We start from the raw sequence: 22,689 nt of genomic DNA on the forward strand, positions 1-22,689 counted from the left end.
TTGTTCACACACAGCGTGGCTGTAAAGGATAGGTAAGCTTAAATGGAGGTTATGGTGAGAGAGTGATGAAGGTATCAAAGGCATGGATTGAAGCACCTCCAGATTTGTGCCAAAAGGTTGCCCCTAGTCAAACTAGCTGTAAATGGGAACCACAATATTCAGACTAGGCAGCCAGACCGTTGGACTTAGTGGGCATTTTTACATGTGGTTCTGATGCGACATAGTTTTAATTAGCGAGCTGTGCTAATTAAATTTGCTTGGTGCTGCATCAGATGCAGGTGTATAAGTGACGCAACACACATCAGCACTGAGAAAATGGTGGGCAGTGGGCTTTGAAATAAAGCGCATCAAATGAGTTTTAGTTTGAAGCTCACTGCCCTGGTGTTTTCTTAATGCTGATGCAAGCTGTGCCACGTACACCTGGATCTGACACAGTACTGGGCGCGTCAGTTTACGTGTTCCCGCACAGACTCCGTTAATCGAGACTGCTCCAACGCCCTGGATTTCCAGAGCGTCTGAACAGACCTCGTTGTGTGTAAGCGCCCGGTGTGCTTTTGGCTACAAAAGGTGCTGGTTATGTGCCTTAACCACACTAACTCCGTGAGTCATTGAATTTGGAAGGACACTTGACCTTGACTCAAAGTGCACTGGATATGTGACATAAAAATTGGTTATGTTGGAATTTACTACTGTTTTTGTATTTATTTATTTTTTTAAATCAAACTTGTATTGGCTTGGTCAATGAGCCGCATTAGCTTACTTGGTGGAGTCGTGGACCACAGCTGCTGTAGTCCAAGTTTTTAGCACAGTGCACAGTTAATAGATTAATTAATAGAAGTATCTGTCTTACAGATAGCTGACAACTGCTTAAGTCTTTCACTTTAAAGAGATACAGGGTGACACTAAAGCAGTCAGTAGAACTTAGTGTACGTATACAGTCAAAACCTCTTGTTCATGGTTTTATTATTGAAGCTTGGCAAAAGACTCTGTAAGATATTCCAACATTTAATTAATCACAGTTTCTTTACTTGGCCAATTAAGTCTTTCAATTTTCCTTTTATTTACGAAAGAGGAGCCTATTTGGTTGAATGCTAGATCAAACCAATAGGCAGATATCAAGAAAAAAAACAAGCAACTGTTTTTATTTCATTATAATAAGAATGGTTTATCAGTGTTTAATACTTTTCTGAAAAGTACAATAGATATGGAGTGGGAATACGCCAGCAGTTTCACTGCTTTTTGCAGTTTAGCTGTTTCTGAGATGATGCCTGTTATGGATGTAGATGTGAACTTGCATGTACACCATAAGTTACCTTTCTAATTGAGAGTTGATGGTTTACATCCTCTCGCTACTGTTCTTTCCACAACATACCAAGCTTTTTTTGAAGTTTATTCCCAGTTATCATCACTAAGGGGATTCTACCCACATGCGACTGTTTTGAGAATAGTTTTTAAAATGGCTTATTTCAAAAACTGTAAAGACTTTACATATTAATTCCATGGCAAGTTATTGTTCTAAACTCTGCTTAGATTTGTTGCAATGGACATGATAAGTTTCCAACATGGCATCTTGTTTTTTGGCAAGCATTAATTAAAGGTCAGACTTCAACTCACATTTAGAGACTGCAGTGTAAAAGTGGGTAGGGAATTTCTGTGCTGTAAAGTGGAGAAAGTTAACGATTTAGCAAGGCACAGGCAAAATATGTGGTAATTATAGTGTAATTGTTAGACCTTTTTTGAGACCACTTTGAAAAGCAATTATTGGTTCTAAGTGTTCCTTCCAATCTAAAAATTAGTGACAGAACTTTAATTACGTGCCTGGATATTTTATTGATATTTTTGTGTTAACGTTCAGATGAGGGTTGTCTTAATGACAGATTTTTCCCAGTGCAGTGACTACTTGATAATTTCTGACAGTTAACTAATCTCTAAGATACTTCAATTAGATTTCTTTCCATAATAGGAAATTTAATTAAGATAGAGTGCATACTAGTAAGAGGCCTAGGGATCATTTCTAAATTTAAATAAAGGGGTAGTACTTTCTGAATCCTCTGAACAATTTTAAAATTATGGGTCAAGATTTTTTAAATAAAGGAAGGTGGAGGAGTCTAAGCTTTGATCTAGGACCTGATCTACAGAGGGAAGTAAGCACTTAAGTTCAAAATCAGATCCTCAGAACCCTAGCTCAGTTGATGTGTGGTCCTAGGAACATGTGGGCAGCGGCCAGGCATCTAGCAACTCGTTATGGACCTTCCCAGAAGCACTTTAATCTTGATTGTGGTGAGCAGCCTGGTAGTCTAGTTCACATATACGCTATGTTAGGGTTCTCAGGCAGGGGAGCAGTTGGTCTCTCACCCAAAGACCACAGTACAGTAAGGAGTCTTATGCTGCATCTATAGGGCTAGGTCCACACAGAACATAACTGAAACAGGGGTGACAGGTCCTTTGCCCAACTTTCCCAAATGACTCAATAAATCAAATCTTCCTCCGATTTTAAAAAATAAATAAATAAAATCCTGGATTCCATTTCTTCTTTTGCATAAAGAGATTTGAACCTACCTCTTCCAGGCTATAAGCTATTATGCGGTGTATGGAGGCAGAACTGACGTGTTATGAACAAACTGTATAGTTGTACAGGGTGGCAAAGTCAGAGGGGCAGCATTTGTCAAACTAATTAGTGGCCATTAGTTGGTAGTGCCAACTTTTTGTGAATGTGGGGAAAGCAGCAGAAAGCTTGGTCCAGGCCCCCTTGACTGTCAGGAAAATATGTTTTCCAATCACTCCTATCAGTTTAATGGAATAATTAATGATTCGTTAGGCCCAAGCAAGAACATGGCATCATAGCCTACCAGCTAGGTCATTCATCAGCATGGGGAAGGGCATGTTCTAATAACTACTTAATATAAAATGCTTTAAATATTCAGTGGAGGAAAGGAGCCTAGGTTTTTCCCTACTGAAATCCAATTCCTGTAACCCCCAGACCTTTAAAGTCATGTGCCATAGCACATTCTATGGTCTGATTTATATTTGTAATTATTATACGCAAAGAGGAACTGGGAAGGTTGAGAGCCCCTCCCAGAATAGCTTGTCTCTTAGAGCAGGAATTGTCAACCGGGTGAATGCATACCCCGGGGGGTACTTTGAAAAGTGCCAGATGGTACGTGGAGATGGAGCCACCGCTACCCCACGCTGCTGCTGCAAGGCTGGGACAGGGCGAAAGCAGGGCCGCACAGATGCTCCGCAGCTGCTGCTACTCAGCCACTCACCACCCCCCTGCTCCACATTCAGATGCTTGCCGCCCCCCACCCTCCCTAGGGGTACACTTAATAAAAAAAGGTTAAAAACCCCTGCCTTGGGGTTTGTGACACTCTTCTTGGATATGGGAACAGTGCATTCAGATCCCCTTAAGTAGAGGAGGAAATTGAGCTTTGGAATCAAATATCTTGTATGAGTGGTGTTAGGTAAGAGGAGGTCTCAGCTGTACCCATTTTGATTGTATTTTGTGATAGACCCGGTGCGCATGCTGAAAGTTCAGGTTTGGGGATCCCAAGCGCGCAAAGGAATTTGAGCTTTTACAGAGAGCTGTAGTCTTGGATGCACTCACCTGTCCCCAGTGTTTCATCCTGGCTGATGTGCATGGCTCCTCTCTGAGCACGCGACTTCTGTGCTCCACTGTTAAATCCCTGCCTCACCGTGTGCGCTGTATTGGGAACCTTGGCATTCGGTTCAGGCCTATGGATTCCAATAGATGGCTTAGTACCCAGAGACTATGCAGTCTGATGCTGAATGTGTATTGCTAAAGTCGCATGTATTATTCGGTTCCCTCAGTCCATGTGCAGATGCCTAAATAAGTGAGCTGTTTTTCTTCTCGGAAAGATCTGTATGGTCACCAGTTCCCATTTTATAAAAAGCACATTACCTATCTGAAGGCAGCTTTTGTTTGAATATTGGTTTCATGAAGTTTTGGTAAATCATTTTTAAAACAGATTTTTTTTCTTACCTGTCATAGAAAAGCTTGTTCTCGGTGTCACTGTTCTTCATTTGATAGATAGGGTCTTCAAAAGGAGGCTGGACAGACATTTGGCTGGGGTGATATGATCCCAACACTTGTTCCTGCCTGGGGCAGGGTGTCAGACCTGAGGTCTGTTTAGGTCCCTTCTGACTCTAAGTACTATGATACTGATGACGTTTGTGTTTCTCTGGCTATGTCTTCTTTCCCATCCTGCATGCTCTGATTCCCAGTAAAATTGAAAGGCTTCTTTAGCAAATCCTAAATTAGTAGATTTCACTGTAATCCGAACCTTTTTTTTTCCCCTTATTTTTTGCTCGTCTCTAGACTGAAGAATCCCGTGCTCACTCAGTGCTAATCACCAGTCATGTGTCTGTTTTTAATCAAACACCGTGGGCAGCAATGCCATTTTCATCTCTACGCTTATGCTGTTCAGCTCAAAATTTGGGAGTTTAGGCCAACAAAGAGGCTTGGAAATGGCTAGTTCTGAACCTCATTGTTCACAAGAGACTTGGTCCCTACTCCCACCAGCAACATGATAGTTGTAGCAGATCTCTCGATGGCAGTGCTGAGTATTGAGTCTGCAGCAGGTCTAAAACTGCCACACATGGAGTCACTCACCAAATTGGCAGGTGACCCTGTGGAAGTGGGCTTGAGATCATGGTCTTTTGACCTCAGGGGGGATTCATTTATTTTATTACATCTACAACTCAGTTTTATTTCTCAATCATCCATTCCTGACTTTCTGATTACACCAGAAAATAAAACATTGTTCACATTTTCATAAATCAGTTGGGAGAAAAATCTTGCACACCTGCCAGGAGTGTGTTAGTCTCAGTACAGACAAAAATAGAAATATGATCCCTCTAAGTAGGCACCTACAATCTGTATGTAAGCACTCATAGTGATAGGACTCCAGTTGGCTTTAGATGCTGGCCAATAATCTTAATAGTTCTTTAGTGGCTTGAAGTACACGCTAGCTTAATATAATTAGATCCTTTCATTAAGGCCAATGGCTGTTCCTGCCCTTCAGGGCTCTTGTCTTTCCAAGAATATTCTTGCTTCTACCCTAGCTGATTTGCCTCATCCTATTGCAAATTCCTACACTTTACACTGGGACACTTGTTAGTAATGCCACTACGCCCTGTCCTTCTGGCTTTCCTCACTCTCCAAGAACCGTCTACCAATGTTACAAATCTTTCTTGAACATTGCCTCTTGCCTAAGGGCGCTGCCTCAGTGAGGCGAGGAAGAGCATGTTACGTGCGTTTCAGAGACACTTTATGTGAAAACTGTCTAATCCCTTTAAACAAGATTTCCCATCTAGGAATTTTAAGATAATCCATATATAATTCCTATAGAGGAAAATCTAAAAACTGCCCCCTTCCAATTTATGGTTCAAGTGTTATCCAGAATACACTTCAGTTCATAAAGTGATTTGCATCATTTATAGATGTGTATTATTGTGTATAGTGTATGCAGCACACTTTAAAGTCTTTTCTGTTTTATACAAATGATTCTGGGAAGAATGAATTGTATAGGTTAGCTTGGTAAACTCCTGGCAACAGAACAAGCTATCATGCAGAAGATGAAAGACGAGCCTCTTCTTGGTCCTTAACCTTTGGTAGGTTGGAAGCAACTGGTGCTTCTGTAATAAATGTGTAACTCGTTTCTGGAGTTGGCTTGCTTCCCCTTAGAAGTCATGCATCTTCTTTCCTGGTTTAAAAGGAGGATGTTGCAACTTGAACACGGAAAATTGAAAATGGCATCATCTTTGGTTCTGAGGGATTTTCCCTTCCCTTCCCACCCTGCACAAAAAAAGGAAAAAAAAAAAAAAAAGATTTTTATACACTGGAACAGTAATACACCAAAACTCTTTAAACAAATACTTTACTAGCATAATTAACTCTTCATCAGATTTCTACTATGTAATCCAGCACAATAGTTGGTTACTTATGTTCATGTAAATGATCACAATATTTTAGGATAATGCATGTTATTAGATGGCCAAATGTGTGCTGCCCATTGATGCTTTATAAACAATGTTAAAAAAGACATTGTGGAGAACTACAAGTTCATTTCAGAAATAAATTGCAGGCTGATTTCCCTAAGTATTCAAATTATGGAGATTTATCTAAAATTTAAACTAGAGGGTTACATGCAACACTGGCCAAGTCGCATTAAACATGCAGCATTTAAATACTTTCCAAATATAGAGAAAATGACAACATAAGATGCCAGACTTAATTGTAGGAAAAATTTAAAACATACTTAAACTGGCCATGTTTGGTTTCTTTTTAAGGGGAATCTGTTGGGGTGGGGGGAGAAGAAGTTTGGATTTGAGTATTTTACTATTTTGCATATATTATTTTCCTGCCTTTATAATAAGGGTGTATTGGACTAGAGAAAGAGAGGGCATGTGACTTCATAGTTTACCTTGAGTCTGTTCCTTTTGTTTTGGTTGAATGGGTTATGCTGTTGCTTTGTTGTGAAGATGAAGTAGGTTGATACATTTAAATAGTGGATTATAAATGAACTGGTGACTGATTACTTAAGAACCTTATGAAAATGAAACAAGTCTGGTATCGTTAACCAGAGAGGTGGTAAAGCTACCGATGAAAAAGAAAACTACACGGTGGAAAAGTACCGAATACTGAAACTTGGAAAGGAAATGTATTGCTTAAGTCCTTTTGTATTGTCTTTGACTGCCAAAATTGATACAACAATATAGCCTGCAAGAGATGATAATACTAGAAGGATATTGAACCAAGTTCTGTTGGTTATTGTTTGATGGAGAGAGATTAAGGTGAACTAACCTCATATTTGGTCTTCCTTGTTGTAGAGATAAAACAATACTCTCCCCTGTACCACATCCCACTTTGAGGCTTATTTGATTGCCATAGGAGGTCTGAGATGCAGGGCATCTCAGCCTGCTGCCCTTTTCTTTCTTTTAGGATTATTCTTTCTGTCCCTGCCTTCCTATTCTGGGTCAGGTGTGAGATCTCTCTATTAGCTTTCCAAAACTTACCGTGACCCTCCAATAGTAAAAGTCCCCTGATCATGTAATGAAGGGAATTCATTTCAGTCCTCTCTCTTTAGTATTTTGGCTCATCACGTTAAGCAAATATTTTGGGGGTTGGGAGCATGTCACCAGGAGCTGATCGCTGATGCTGTGGGATCTGGAGAAGATCCAACACTATTTATATTCTGCAGAAGAGCTAATAGTGTGGCTCTGATGTCTCTTCTGCCATTGGTCAATAGTCAAGTTGGTACCAGATGCCTGCATACTGCATCAGTAAATCATTAGGCTCTTGTCTGCCATAACTGTCGGGACACAGTTGTCCTGTGGGATTGGTGTTTGGGGCAGCCCATGTCATCTGACGGGGAAAGAAAATGTCTAACACACTGCTCAGTCTTGCAGGAACAATGCAAGTGGTCTTTGAAAGAGACTCTGAACCTGCTGTTGGAGGATCAGGCCCATCTGGTCATAAACTGCTTCACAGCATGCAATGCTGTGAAGAACCCTTGCTTCTGCTTCATTGGAAAAAGGGAAATGCTGTCATAGACACAGTCCCGCTCAGCTCGGCCAAGGGATTCCTTTTATGCCTTTCCACTAATATCAATGGTAGTCAAGAAAGTTTCAGGAAAACAGATTTAGACTATGCTGCCTGCTCTAGTGTGAGCTACACGGTATGGGTACATGAACCCCCCCTAGATTTCCTGGGACACTACCACTGCTACATACCTCATCAGATATGCCATCTGTTCCACTCGCGTGGAATTACTTTTCTTCCATTATTCAGCTGGAAGGATCTTGCTTGACCACTTCTGATACAGAATAGTATTCTGTAATATTCTGCTACAGTCTAGAAAGCCATTTGTTTGGAACCATTATCTTCAGAAAATGTTGTGTCTATGGGAATCAGATATTCGGTCACCAAGTGCCATCCCCATCTAATTGATTATGGAATATTGCATTTAGCCTTTCCTGGTATTCTGCCTATACCTTTTAGTTTATCATCTCCTGGATGGGTTTTCAGCTTCCTATCATCAGAAGATTCCTCTTATGTATCTGGTGTTTTCCAGCCAGTAGAAAACCCATACTACTAACTTTTAATGCTGTGTTGACAGGATTAATGTGTGCTTTCAGGTCTTTTGAAAGGTTGCTTTGCTCCATTTATCTCTATCAGTACCATGTTAATTGCAGTTGCATCTATAGGAGAGTGCATGAGTTATTCTCTATCTTTACTCCAGATTTTATACTGAGTGAGGCATCTGAACTGCATATAATCAGATCATCTGTCTCCTATGTGTCTTCTCAAAGCTTTGTTTTTTCTCTTGGGGGAACTGTATTGGATACCCTAAGAACCAAGTAAGACCTTTGAGCTATTTAGATAGAATAAGCCTTTAGAAAGCTATCGATTCCTAACCTCTGGGGCATCAAAGCAGAGGGAATGCAGTTTTTAGTTGGTACTTGTTAAAGATGGATGAAGTTTTATATTGTATTGTGGTGAAAGTTAGCTAGCATTGGTTCTGTACAGACCTAGAATTCACTTTACCAGGGTAAGACAATATGACAGACATAGCTTTTGTTATTCTTCACCCCCCTGCCCACCCCAAATCTGGAGTTGTGCACATTTATCTGTGTGGCTCTGCTCTTGATTTTATCGTGTAGATCTGATGTTTCTTTTGGGTGGTCAGTTTTCCAATCCATTGTTTAATTAGAATCCAGCTTGCCTTCCAAAGTGTTTTGCTGTTCACTAGACTCAAACAAGCAAGAATATTTAGAGGCTATTTTAAAGAAGTAAAATACCTGCTTAATAAAGGAGCCGTGGCTTTTTAATGGTGTTGGCTCTGTTACTGGACTGTCCGACACTTGGAGTAGTTGTGAATGTAGTGGCAAAGACTAAGGCATTTGGGATTGTTTGGTCATTTCCATAGTTTGAAGTTCAGATGTTTAGTACCAGAAAAGCTCCAAAGTAGAAGTGGTTTTCAGGAGGTTCTTGAAATGTTGTGATGCTAGAGGGGAGAAGGGTCCTTCAGATCTTAATATAGAGAGGTAAACTTTTGCAGAACCACAGTTTCTCTGTGGTAAGTAACCATAAAATACAATGGGTTTAATAACCCAGAAGAGTAAAAATAAGGCCACCATTAAAACCACAAACCATTTTGTTGCATAAATTTAGATATCAGTGGATAGTGGTATTAGTAGTTATCATTTTTTCTTTCAGGTTATGGAACGGGTTGTAAATTATCTTTTTGTTTTATGCTTGCAGGAGTATGATGATGGATATGGCACTGCTTATGATGAGCAAAGTTATGATTCCTATGATAACAGCTATAGCACCCAAGCACAAAGGTAAGAATTATACCCTATTGTATTTATAGCTGAAGACTCCTGGTATCAGATAGCTAATTTTACTTTCAGTACAAAATCATTTCTTCTTAATGTTATTTTGTAACATTTGTACTGTTTAATAGGCTTATTAGCAGCTGCCTGTGGTCTTATGCATTTCTCTAGTGTCAGGTAAGTACAAAAGATGACAAATTGCTTTCAAAGGCGGTTGAAAGGAACAAGAAAAACAAGGAGTTGAAGTATCTGGAAAAAAATATATAACCACAAATTGTTTTCAGCAGTTTCAGGAGGCTTTCTCAAGAGGTGTTGTGGTTTTTTTTTTTTTTGTTTTTCTTATAATTCCCTAAAGGGAACCCATGTTTTTCAGGAAAGAGGCATTATTTGTATGAGGTGTTGAATCATCTGACGTGGAGAGCTTGTTGAGTTGGCCATTCGCCTGAAGTAAGCAGCGTTGAAGTATCTTGCTCATATACTTCAGCAGTACTCTAAAATACAGACAACGTGCTTGCATTTCCTTTTGACACCACATTTTGCTTTAGTTTTCTGTAGAGTGATTCCCATCCCCCCCCCTTAAAATCTACAGGATTATAATTTTGCTTTTCTTTCCCCATCAGAGTAAGGAAGATATTCTCGTTTTCTCTGGATTTTGCTTTCTCTTAGCTGAGCAAACAGAGCCTTATCGGTGTTGTTGAAATTCTTGACATAGCTCAAAGTTACAGTAATATTCCACTTACAAATGAGAAAAGAAACACTCTGAGAAATAATGAACCCATATTAATTTATAGCTTGGGGGGTTTTTTTGTTTTTCTTTTCTCTTTTGTGATTCAAATATGCCAAATTGCAGAGGACAGAAGTCTTAAGCAATTTGCTCTACAATTATAGGATGAGGTGCTTGGAAGGTGCATTCTTTTGAAGAAAATAAAGGGATTTTTACTCACTTGTTGGAACTTCGGGGGAGGGGAACAATCAAGAATCAAAAGAAAAAAAGTATAGTTGTCAGTGCCTGTAGATTTAATGCAATTATTTCACACATTCTGGTGCTGCTTATTGTAGGAATTTTAATATTTTGTTGCGGTCATAGTGCTAAAAATGCTATATGCAGATAAGCTGGTTTTATGATCCTGCTCTTGTTACTGGTATTTATAGTGACTTGGATTTGAAAGTGTTATGTATCTAATTGTAGAGGCAGATATAACTGGTCTTTGGAGTAATTTTAAGGGTGTACTAGTGTAAATGACAGTATTCAGCCTACCAGGAAAAAATAGGATCACTTTTTACCTAAGCCCTTTGTAGAAGTGCAGTATGACCAGAGAAATCACAAGGACCCTAATTTTCACTACACAGTTGAGAAAAATGCAAGTCTACCCCTGACAACTCAGGAAGTATTTTGATGCCATCTTGTCAAGCATGAGTTTAGATTTTTGTTTTCAGAGGTAAATTCTCAACATAAGCCAAACTGGTCAAAGTAAAACGTTGGCAGTGAAGTTCAGATTTCACTGTTCTTGTCTGACGTTTGTGTATGTTTTGAAATCTCTGACCACCGTGAAACGTATTAGTACTTGTAATCTCCCTCCTGCCAAGGTTTGTAAGACACCAAAAGTTGATGAAGGATCATTGTTTTCGTGTGTAAATTCACAGGACCTACAGAGAATGGGTTTGTGCAGCATGCCATTAAAGAACAACTGCAGGCAACCTGATTTTATTTTTCTTAGTAGAGATCATACCAAATATAGTCTTCACACTTGAATTTCAGATGGTGCCAGTTCTATTTTGCTTTGCTGTTTTAGTGTTGACAGTTCAGTACGCACACTTTTAGGTTTCACTGCTACTGAACTAAACAAGTTGTTGGGATTTGTTCTTCCTAGGGTTTGGGCTTTGATAAACAACTAGTGTAATTTTTTAAAAATGTTGGTGGATGTCCAAATTAAGTGCGTGCACACGTGAAAATGGAACATACAATGTAATGTACTGATTGTTGTCCATGAAATGTTAATTATTGTGTGACCTGTGCAGAACTGTAGGGGTGTGTGAAGTGGGTAGTATTCAATTTGGGGGACAGCGATTCAATTTGTGGATTCAGATTACTGTCCCAATTCGACTGAGCTGAATCTGAAGATTCAATTCTGATTTGGAGAATTGGCGATTCGGACATAGCTTTTATACGTTTTTTTTCGTGGTACCTGGGGCAAATGGAACATCCCACAGGAGTGCATTTGCGGGAGGGCTACGTCCACTCCACTTCCAGGTGCTGCTGAGCATCCTTGGGACCCTCCCATGCCCCCTCCCCCCCCCAGCTCAGTGATGGGCTTGTGGGGGGGGGACCCTGAGTGCCCCTCAGACCCAAGAAGCACAAGTTGCCAAGCCAGAGGGAGGGTCTTGTGTGGCAGACCTGGGAGTAGACCAGAAGTACTTGTGGTCCACTTCCGGGTCCACCACGGAGCATGGGGGGAACTCCCCTGTGCTCCCGTAGGATGCGCCATTTGTCCCACCATCTCAGCATTCACAAGCCACACCTAGTACCTCGAGGTACGTAGGAAAAACATATAAAGCTGTGTCTATGGTAGAATCTCTCCGATTTTGAGTCGGAGGCTTCTGATTCGATTTGGAAAGATGAATGGGGGTTCCAATTTAGATTCGGATTCAAAGATTTAGCCGCCAAATCTCCTTCGAATCAGCGACCAAAGCTTTGCACAGGCCTGCAGAACTACTTTAATGTGGCTACTTTTCTGTTATGTCTGTACTATAGTCCCACAGCATAAGCATTAGACTAGTGGTGCCCAATCTCTAGCCCATGTGGCATATGGGGCTATGTCATCCAGTTCATGGGGCTCCACATAAGGCCAGAAGTTTGTGTGGGGTGCTGGCAGTATTAATTGCCACAGCTTTCAGAGGGGTCCTTTGCAGCTGGATCTGCTGCGTGGAAGCCACACCAACATGCAAGATTACATGAGCACTCAAACCCCATGCCGAGTCTAGTCTGTGAACCAGATCTTGCCTGCAGGATCTGCCCTATGGACTGGCCCTGCTTCACTCATCTAGCCCACAGGACCAGAAGGTTGGGCACTGCTGTACTGGACACTGGACTCCAAACTGAATTTTCTTTTAACATTCGTTTCACAAAGTAGGAAAAATTCATGGTGGAGAAAAACATGAAATTTCTCCTGTGACTCAGACTCACATTTTCTTGCATGTTGCACAGCTTGGCAACAAGGATTATCCCTAAATATTGGCAGGTAAAACCAAAGCTCTTTAAACAACCATCTGAGCTACACTGAACAACATTCCTGTCTGTAATTTGAAAATCAAATGGTTGCCCATATTGTAATGTGTCATTTGCAACCACTGAGAGATTCTTATAATGTTGGAATATATTTAAATGTGTTTATTATGACACAAATTGTGGAGGAAATTGAAGGAAATTACTTTGATATATAGCTTTAAACCATTTTGATAGCCTGCTTTCATTATAAAAGCAAGAAAGAAAATGACATGTTTGAGGCACAGGATTCTCATGTTTTAAAGATTAGCCTGTAAAAGTATGCTTTTCTCATTTAAAACGTTAATTTTACAATGAATATAAGATAACACACAGTACATGCTTTTATTCGTGTGTGTGTGTGTATGTGTGTGTATAGCTGTAAGGTTTTATTTTATGATACCAAAAGTTAAGGACATTCTAATAGCCTCCTATTTTGTCATGAGTATCCTCAATTAATTTTCGAATTACCAGGGTTAAAGAGGTATTAATGAGAAAAAGAGGTTAAGAAATGCCTGATTGTTTTTAAGGACCACCAAGTAATACTTTAAAATGTAATGGATTTATAATTAAATTGCTGTTTACTCTCTCGTTTTACTATACTGTGTTTCTTCTGGGATTAACAGGCCTCTTCATACTCAGTCAACATTGAAAGAACAATTTTCCTGTGTAGTACAGTGGGGGCACTTAAAAAGTTAATCCTTATTTTGAGAAGCCATAGGATTCAGAGAGATTCCCCACACTTAATGTAGAAAACACTAGCAACGGCGCTAGTTCTAGAAATGCACTTGCACTAGTCAGGGGCACTACCTATGCTGTTCCCATTGCCTGCTTTTTGTTGTTAGGATTCCTAATTGCAAAAAAAGACATTTTGAGAATAGAGAACTATTTGCAATCGTTATTGTTAAATAACAGGCATCTTAAGTCGTCTTTTCTGAAAATAGTGAAGTCTTTTACTTAAAAGGGAATTTTTTTCTTCAGACTTGTGATGAGATCATTATCCCATGCCGGCACATCTTTTAATGTAAAGCTGACATTTAGTACAGTTTTGTAAAATAAAGTGTATTCTTGTTTTCCACTCCTCACCCTCCCACCTCCCTCCACACGCACTTTTTCTCTCCATATAACTGGATATCTTTAACCTCTGGTACTCTACCCTTCACCCTATGTACTCTTCCTCTTTACCATTTTCCTGAGATGTCAGTAGCTGATGGAGATTGGAGGGAGTGATATGATTATTATTTGTCTTTGTGTTTTAGGGTATTTGATTCCTAATATAATCTCATGATCAAATGTTTCTCCTTATGCAAGCTACCCTCCCTCTCTTATCATCCACCCTATCACCAATATTGTCGTAATCACCAGTCTCCAGCTGCGAGAGTTGAAGTGATGTCACTTTTAATTCTCCTGATGACATGTCGGTTTTTTGTAATAGTGCTTAAGGGTGGTGATTCCTGATGCCAGTCAGTCTTGGGCTTCGCTTGAAAACCTGTTGTCATATCATCAGGGTAGGAGACCGTATTTGAGGTTTCTCTGCAGTTGTTTTTGGTTATTAAAATTTTGCATCAACCACATCACTTGTTTATCGTTTAAATCAAAAAATAATAGAGAGCATTTTCAGGGGCCTTTTTTAACAAATTACCTTTGGCAGTAAAAGTGCATTTTAAGTAGATCTTTCTCAGAGTTGATTAGATTTAGCTAGTCATTTCCATTGACTTTAATGAGAGAGAGAGAAAACTGTGTTACAACACAACATTTAGGGGTTAATTTCAAATGAAACTTAAGCTCATATGAATTACTAAAACTAATTTTAAAATGCTAAAGCAGTCTAATTAAAGTTTTAAAAAAAATTAGGCATGTACTAATATGAATTAAGCAACAATATTGCTTGGCTTTTGAAAATTGGAGGTTAGCAAACACTTGTGCCACTGTCAGCCAGCCAGCATTCTGTAAATAGCCAGAGTATAATGGAAACTGTCAAAAGCTATGAACTTTCCTGGTAGATTTTTCCATGCCAAACTAAGGAAAGCAAAAAGACTAAAATTAATGTTGCCATATGCCATGCTATATAGTTTTCTGCAGGCAACTTCTGCATTATATGTTCAGTAATTTCTTCATGCAAGCTATCCTGCATAGATGGGTAATAATTTAACATATACTGTTACTTCTGTATGTGCAGAAGTTACTGGTTTTAAATATAGCTTGAGCCACAGGTGTTAAATACTCTTAAAACAATAACCCTTTTTTTGCTCCCTGGTAGTGACTGACACGCATGTGTTTGTTTTTTTTTTTATTGACTTCATGTGTATGTGTTTGTACACAACAAAACTGAATTCCAGTAAAGATGTTCATAAAACTGCACATCAGGCAGTGATCTTTTACTAAGATTTATGATCACGAGAAATTGGTATTTAATAGCTTAATGCTGGAGTGATTTATTTTTTTTAATCACAGAAATCATCCAATTAGGATAACATATAGAAGAAAGTTTTAACAGGGACTTGCTGTAAATCTGCAGACCAGAATTTAAAAATTTCACTGGAAGGCAAAATTTTGTTAATATTAAATTTAAAATTTCCTAAAACATGCCATAGAAACATTAGGGCAACAGTCTCTATCCCCTGGCAATTCCACACATGATCTACACAAGTGTTTGCAAGACAATAATAGGGCAAAGGCAAACTACTGATAATAAATCAATTGCTGTTGTCAGCTCACTATTTAATGTTCTCTAGAATACATAAGATTTATCACTGAGGAATTGTAGAATAATGGTAGTATATGGAAACAAAGTCCACTAGGGAGATGTAGTACATCATTCGGATTTAGCGCTGCCATCTGCTTAATAGCATTGAGATGACTACAGAGGTACTTATGATCAACCATTCATAGCAGTGACAGATGCTGCGGAGAGTTAACATGGTAGAGAATGAGGTTTGTTACTAAAACTCAGATTATGTGACAAGGTTGCTGAAAAAGGGACTGTTTTTGTTACCTGTCCAACAGCCCTAAAGGTTTACTATCTCCTTTTTAAGTTTACTGTCAGGGAAGAGTGATTAATGTTGCTACCCAAAACAAAATACTTAATCTTTCTCCGATTTCAGAGCACTTCTTTAAAAGTGTAAAGAACTATTTCTGTTCTGTCCTTTTAGAAGCTGCAAAAATATGTGCGGGCTTGAGATATAAGAATGTCTTTCCTTTTAAAAGGTACTTGACTAGATCCATAACATTTCAGCCTCTGGTAGAAATTTGTCAGGAACTGAGCTAACAGTTTCAAGTGTAAAAAGTCTGAGAGTAAACCAACTGGCATAACTAGACATAATATGTTTTTTGTGTGTTGATGGCTGGTGCTTGCAGGCTCTTAAATATAACATTTTTTTAAAATCAAAATGTGTTCAACAAAAAACAAGTCTTATTTTTCTGTATTAAGTTCTTGAATATAAATATATTTTCCTAAAAGGACATGAGGTTTTCAGGGCCTATATTCTGGATGCAACAGATCTTGTCTGATTCTCATTAAATATGATGTTCTTCAAATCCTTCCTTAAACACAAGAATGTATTTATGAATGCATTGCATTTTGTTTTTTCAGTGCAATTCTTTTTATGTCTACTATAATGATACATAATACATACTTCTGGTCTATACAAGTTTACGTTTTGAAGAATTTTTTTTAAATGCCTGAAATTCTTTTAAATTTAGCAAATGGAGGCATGTTTTGAGCAGGGAAAAAATTCAGAATCATTTAAATTGAAACCAAAAAAATGTCTTTGAACTTGAAGGTCTGTGTTTGTATGGAAGCTTTCATAGACAAAGCAGTGTTTTAGTAAGCGTTTCTGTTCCAATAGGGAGGTTATCCATGTGAGCCAGTTTTTACTTGGTATTTTATTTGAGGCTAACAAAAGAAATGAACTAGCAACTCTTGTTCAACAAGTTTAATGATTAATTCAGTCATGTCTTCGCTGAGGATACAGTAAAAATACTCAGTGTAGACAGTGAATAAAGGGAGGAAGTTTAACTGATATAGTTTAGTCCAGGGGCGGGCAATTATTTTGGGTGGAGGGCTGTTTACCCAGTTTTGGCAGACTGTCGAGGGTTGCATGGGTAGCCCTGCCCCTTGACAGGTGCCCCGCCCCCTGGTCACCATCTTGGGACCAATGTCCCTAGGCCAGCACCGGTGGGGCCCAAAGCAGGGCACGGGCTGGCAGGCATCTGTGGAGCCAGGTTACCAGGTGGTGCTGAGCGCAAGGGGCGGAGAAAGGAGCCCCTCCCCACCCCACGCCCAGTGCCCCACATTGCAGCTGCTCACAGCCTGCCTGGGACTGCCTGTGCCTGTTCCATGCAGGGAAGGAGCCCAGGGAAAAGCTGGGGGGGGGCGGAGGGAGCGGCCCCTCCCACACCTGGTGCCCCACACTGCAGGCACTTGCAGCCCACGCAGTCTGCAAGCAGCTGCAGTACAGGACACTGGGTGTGGGTGGGGAAGGGCAGTTTCCCACCCCTGCACTCCTTCCCTGCCTGGGGTCCCCCCCCACTGTTACCTGAGCTTCCCACTCTGGGGCAGCCATGCGCTCCCAGCCCAGAAACCCTGGCTGGGGCTTCCGGCTGTAGGGCAGGGCAGGCCCCGCTGTTGTTGGAGCCCACTAGGCTTCCCCTGGGTCCTACTGCCCTTGGTTCCTACATCTTTGACAGGAACCAAGGGCAGAGAAATATTAATTTTCTACATTTTTTTAGGGGCCCTGCGGGCCAGATAGAATGGCTTCATGGGCCGGATCTGGTCTGCGGGCCGTATTTTGCCCACTGCTGGTTTAGTCGCATGCGTGTTCTGTATTTCTTGATGCTATTTTGTCTGTTTTAACACTAATAATCTGAGTAGTTGTTTATATATACCAGAGTGCTCAATCAGTTTTCATACTTCTGTTTTTCATTTTACTATACCGATTTATTAAAGAAGGGAATAAAGGAATTTATATTAATTTTGAAATTCTTTGTACCACTAGGACTTGGTCAGTCAAGCTAGTATGAACTTTCAGTGTGGAAGCCATGCTTTGCTTAAACATGCCTGTGGTTTTTCTGTACGTTTAGCTTGTTCAACTAATGTTACCTGTTAGGAATTGGATTATAGAGCATTATTTAAATTACCCATCTAAAGAGTGTGAAAACATGATCCTTTAATATGCATGCAGCACTCTGATCAAATTAATATAGTGCTTCTGCAGTGCTGTATATGTGCATGGTTCTTGGTAAGTCATGTCCAGTTTTGGGGCCTGAAACATTCACAATTAAGTAGGGGAAAGAACAAGCATGAGGAGCCAAACACATAGGGGTGTTGAGGAAGAGGACTGTCTGGTCATATAGCCATATACAGCAAAATCTGTGGCATGCTTTAGAGAAACCTTTAGAGGAACCCTAGATGAAATTTGGGAGCCCATATGCAAAACTGAAACCCTAAAGACACCTGCTTAAGTGTTGCCTAACGCCAAATGCATGTAAACTAGATAGAAACCTTAGTTTTTGACATTAAGTCCCCCTAGGCTCCTAAAGGTCTGCTTCTTTGTCCCCAAAGTGCCTCGGTCTTGACAGAGCTGAGCAGCTCAGCTCCTTGCTTGCACCTGAGCCTGGTCAGGATCCAGAGAAGAGGATACATAATACATGATGCATAATACATACACCTCTGCTGCCTGTCTCCCCTAAGGGGCTTGATTTGGAAGACATGCTCTGAAATGTCTGTTGTAGGCATTCACTGCCTACCTGACAAGAATTTGGACACAATGCGCTGGAAGTTTCTACTTAAGGAAAGGGGGGTGGGGGTTGGAAAAAAAAAAAGAAAAGACAGAGCCTCTGTCTCTGAGGACTGAAACTCAAATCTCCCTCCTGCCTGGGGAGTTCCTCAACCAGTGAGTCCTCTCCATCTCTTCTTGAAGCTGTTGTATAGTGCAGAAGAGACATCAAGTGGCAGACAAGGATTTTAAGCTCTCTTTCTGTCCAGGGGACCACAGGGAGTCAAAGCTACATCTTTCACCCCCAAGGAGAGTGCCTTACCCTCCAAAAGAAAGCAAGCATAGGGTACACTGAACAGTCGTTGGACACTGTTCTGAAATAGTCCCTGGAGCTGAGACCAGAACCCAGAGCTCTTGCACTCCCAGGTGTGTGCTCGAACAAGGGGGGGTTACAGACTGATGCTCCTTCTTTCTAGATCCATTAAACTTGAATTATTTCCTGCACTGTACAAAATCCTCAAAAGGAAGAGGAAAGTCCTTTCATCTCTGGTACCCTGGTGTTTAGGATGCTGTCTGGGAAATGGTGGATTTGGGTTTTGGTCCCCTCAGTCTGAGAGAAATGGACCTAGATGTGTAACACTGGTCGGTGCTCTAATCACTGAGCTATTGTATAAAAACGCAGCTGCCACCATTAGTACCATCTCTTCAGCTCCAGCCCTGCCTTAAATGCTCCTCCTTGGCCTTTTATAAACCCTTCCCATTTTCAGGAGAGTATTCTGGACTGTGGATAGAGCTATTTCTAGGTAGCACATGCAAGGTGCCTAAGCCCCAGAAAGGGTAGGGTTTAAAGTACACCAATCTTCAGCATTTCAGCTTGTAGCTGAGCTGGCTAACTCTCCCCATCCGTTTTAGTTGGATAGTTGAGGCATTAAACTCGGTTCTGGATTCTGCCGTGGCATCCAAGCACCAAAAACAATAATGCTGCATCCTTCATCCCTGGAGTTTAAAATTTATAGGGTTAAAAGGAACTTCAAGGGTTGTCTAATCCAACTCCCTGCACAAACAGAGGGTGCACTGTTCACGTTCTGGAATTTGTGGTTTAAATTCTTTAGCTCCTCCATTCTCATGTGTCCTTGACCAGTAATCTCTCCATGTCTCAGTTCATCTATAAAATAAGAGTAATGGTATTGCTCTAACTCCATATTTTGTAACAGTAAACGCAATAAAATTGTGAGTTGCTCACATATGTGTTTTCTAGCAAGTACAATAAAAAGCTATGCTGAACATATGATAGTAGTACTTTCACATAAGGACAATTTTAGTACAACTTTGTGAATGTACTGATAGTGGAGCTGTTCTGTGAAGGTATTTCTACTCGTGTTTAAAATTTAATTGTGAACACTGTTGTGGATGCTCAATATTTTAAATTTTTATTGTTAGACTTGTCAGCAATCAATTTTCAGGTGTATAAATATGTAGTGAATGTAAAATGGTGTCTGTTACTGTAGCTTTTCAACATTTAATTTCTGCATCTTAATGCTAGTAGCAGATTGCTTTGATTTTTTTTTTTTCTGTAGAAATTGATCAGTCCTATCCACAAGTTTGACTTGATTTCGTATGATACGTACAAATGCCTCTTCTGTTGCTTACAGAGCACCTGCTACAGATGTGCTTCTTGAAAGGGCATAATTTCTTGCAAAGCCACCTTCCAAAATAATTGGCACAAACAGGATAACAGTGAGCGTCTAACTGAAAATGAGTCTGCTGTCATTTGACTTTCCTTTTTAATTTGTATTGTCTTGTTTATAAGGATTTTTACATGTGTATACATGCTTGTATCTTCCATGTATATCTGTCTAGAGGCCAGAAAGTGTGAAGATATATATATTGAAAGTACATAATTCCTCCCCCCTTCCAAAAATAATTAGCACAAACAAGATAACCATGAGATATATAGATCTCCTGTCCAGTGAATTGGAGACAGGAGTGAAAAGTATGCTGGGTGGAGTTTGCTAACCTAATGGTTATCTTGTTTGTGCTAATGATTTTTGGAAGGGGGAGGAATTATCAATAAACACACTTATAGATGTGCTGTGTAAGCAACAGAAAAGGTATTTGTACCCTCAGACAACACCCGAGGGTTGTATGATGAGAAGAAGCTTGAGGTCCCTTCCAATCTCAAGAGGACTGAAATCCTGTTGCTTCCTTGGATTTGGGCATGAAGTCATAGTTGTAGAGAAGTAGGGCTGGAAGGGATCTCCATAGGTCATCTAGTTCAACCCCCTTCCCTATCCAAACAGTCCCATCCAAACCATAATCTAATCTCTACATAAGGCTACCCTCAACCCTGACACAACGTAGACCTAACACCCTAAACTTCCCCAGGTAAAGCAGGGGAACCACAGCAGCCAATACCCTGTTTCTATACAATGTTGTCAATATATGCTGAAGAGGTCCCCAGTAGAGAGCCATGCCCGCTGCTGCAGAGGAAGGGAAAACTCCCCACAGTCCATACCAGTCTCACCATGGGGTAAAATTCCTTCTTGGCCCCAGATAGGGCAGTCTGTCTGACTTTGAGGGGGGGCAAGACCATCTAGCTAGGGACCTCTGGCTTTGCTCCTAGAGGGAGAATTGGCACACCCCAGTCACAATCCCCAGCCCTAGCTATAGCCACAACCCAGTGCCTCTAGGAAGAATTAAAAACTCAGTGACACAAACAACAGAAAAGGTGGGGGCAGGGGCAGCAACCAGCAAAGCCCAGAAGCATGAGCAATACCCATGGCAGAAAATAGGCAGCTCCCTTGGATCAGAAATAAAATCATAGAAAATGAGGCTTGGAAGGGACCTCAAGATCTAGTCCAACCCCCTACTCAAAGCAGGACCTTCCCCAATTAAATTATCCCACCCAAGGCTTTGTCTACCCAGGACTTAAAAGTCTCCAAGGGTGGAGATTCCAGAACCTCGCTGGGTAACCTCTTGCAGTGCTTAACTGCCCTCCTCGGGAGAGGAGTCTTTCTTCATATCCAACCTAAATTTCCCTTGCTGCAACTTGAACCTATTGCTTCTTATTCTGTCATCTGCCACCACAGAACAGTCCAGCTCCATCCTCTTTGTAACCAACCTTCAGGTAGTTGAAGGCTGCTATTAAATCCTCTGCCTTCTCTAGACTAAATAAGCCAAGCTCCCTCAGCATCTCCTCAGAAGTCATGTGCCCCAGCCCCACATCCATTTTCTTTGCTGTGTGCTGGACTCTTTAGAAAATAAAAAATGGATAAGGGTAATCTGAAATGGCTTTCTGGACTTTGCCTAAATTAGCCTGTTGGATAATGGGGCCAAACTCGCTATTTAGAAAACACATCTGGGTAGGAAGAAGGAAGATGACTAGGTGGTGCCTGACTCCTGTATGCCTCATTGAAACATTCATCAATATGTACTGCTTACACACAAACTTTGCTAGAGTACTGGCCAGAGTAGGCCAAACCTAACCGATGCATGCACTTATGTAAGCAAAACTTGGCACATGGGCCAAATGGGCACTCTGCCCAGAAGATGGGAGGGGGAGAGAGTTGTACAAGATGTAGGGTAGTCCAGTGTCTGCATGGTAATACTAAAACGGGAATGCCCAGGTCAGAATGTGAAACAAGCCCATGGTACAGGGTAGTTTGAGACGTTCAAGGGACAGGGAGAATTCAAAACATGCTTTTATTTTGATCATCGTATGGAAACTTTGTAGGGTCATACGGGAGCCTGTGTACTATTGTGCCAACTACTTTGCCACAGCTACAAATGTCTTAATTCCTGGTCCAACATACCTGTTAGGCCAAAATGTATTGGGGCTGTACTTGTAGACAGTAAACCTGGCCAAATCTTTGCCACTGAAATGAGCCTGTAGTCGTTTTTTAAGACGAGATCAGTGTTGCAATCTCCTGAATGCTCCTATATTTATTATAGGAGTACCCTTAAAATACAGCTAGTATATAGGCATATGGAGACTACAGCAGCCATTTCCTAGATATTTGTGATGTAATGATGATTGAAGATATTTCTAAGATACAAAAATCCCCATAGCAATGAACCACTTGATAGTAAACAGATTAAAAACTTGACTTGTTAAAGGAGTAACCAGTAATGCTTATAAGAACAGGATGTAATAAACCAGCTGCCTGTTACTGTAATTTGAACAGTACAGTTCTGATGCTCCCAAAAAAGCGGTACTATTTAAGAAGTAAAGTGTGCAATTTTAACTTTCAGAGCTCCATGTACCAGATATTGCCCCATGGAAGCAAAAAGCACTGAATCTGAAGATTTAATTCAATACATAGATGCTACAATAATGCTTTAGTTTCTACTCTC

General features: G+C 40.5%; 1 protein-coding gene across 5 annotated transcripts in view; it reads left to right on the plus strand.

Annotated features, from left to right (window-relative positions):
* The window catches only part of KHDRBS3 (KH RNA binding domain containing, signal transduction associated 3), a 190,531-nt gene that overhangs the window by 141,431 nt on the left and 26,411 nt on the right, over positions 1-22,689 (plus strand). For all 5 annotated transcript variants that reach the window (XR_016441505.1, XM_090040695.1, XM_090040697.1 and 2 more), the window contains one exon: positions 9,284-9,366. Coding sequence is in view for 4 of the 5 variants with exons in the window: in XM_090040695.1 (XP_089896821.1) it covers positions 9,284-9,366 (83 nt within the window). In the remaining variant the exon portion in view is untranslated. The remainder of the gene's footprint in view (positions 1-9,283; positions 9,367-22,689) is intronic.

Source organism: Crocodylus siamensis, chromosome 3 (assembly GCF_052110815.1).
Source record: "Crocodylus siamensis isolate JL-2025a chromosome 3, ASM5211081v1, whole genome shotgun sequence".
Classification (NCBI taxonomy): domain Eukaryota; kingdom Metazoa; phylum Chordata; order Crocodylia; family Crocodylidae; genus Crocodylus; species Crocodylus siamensis.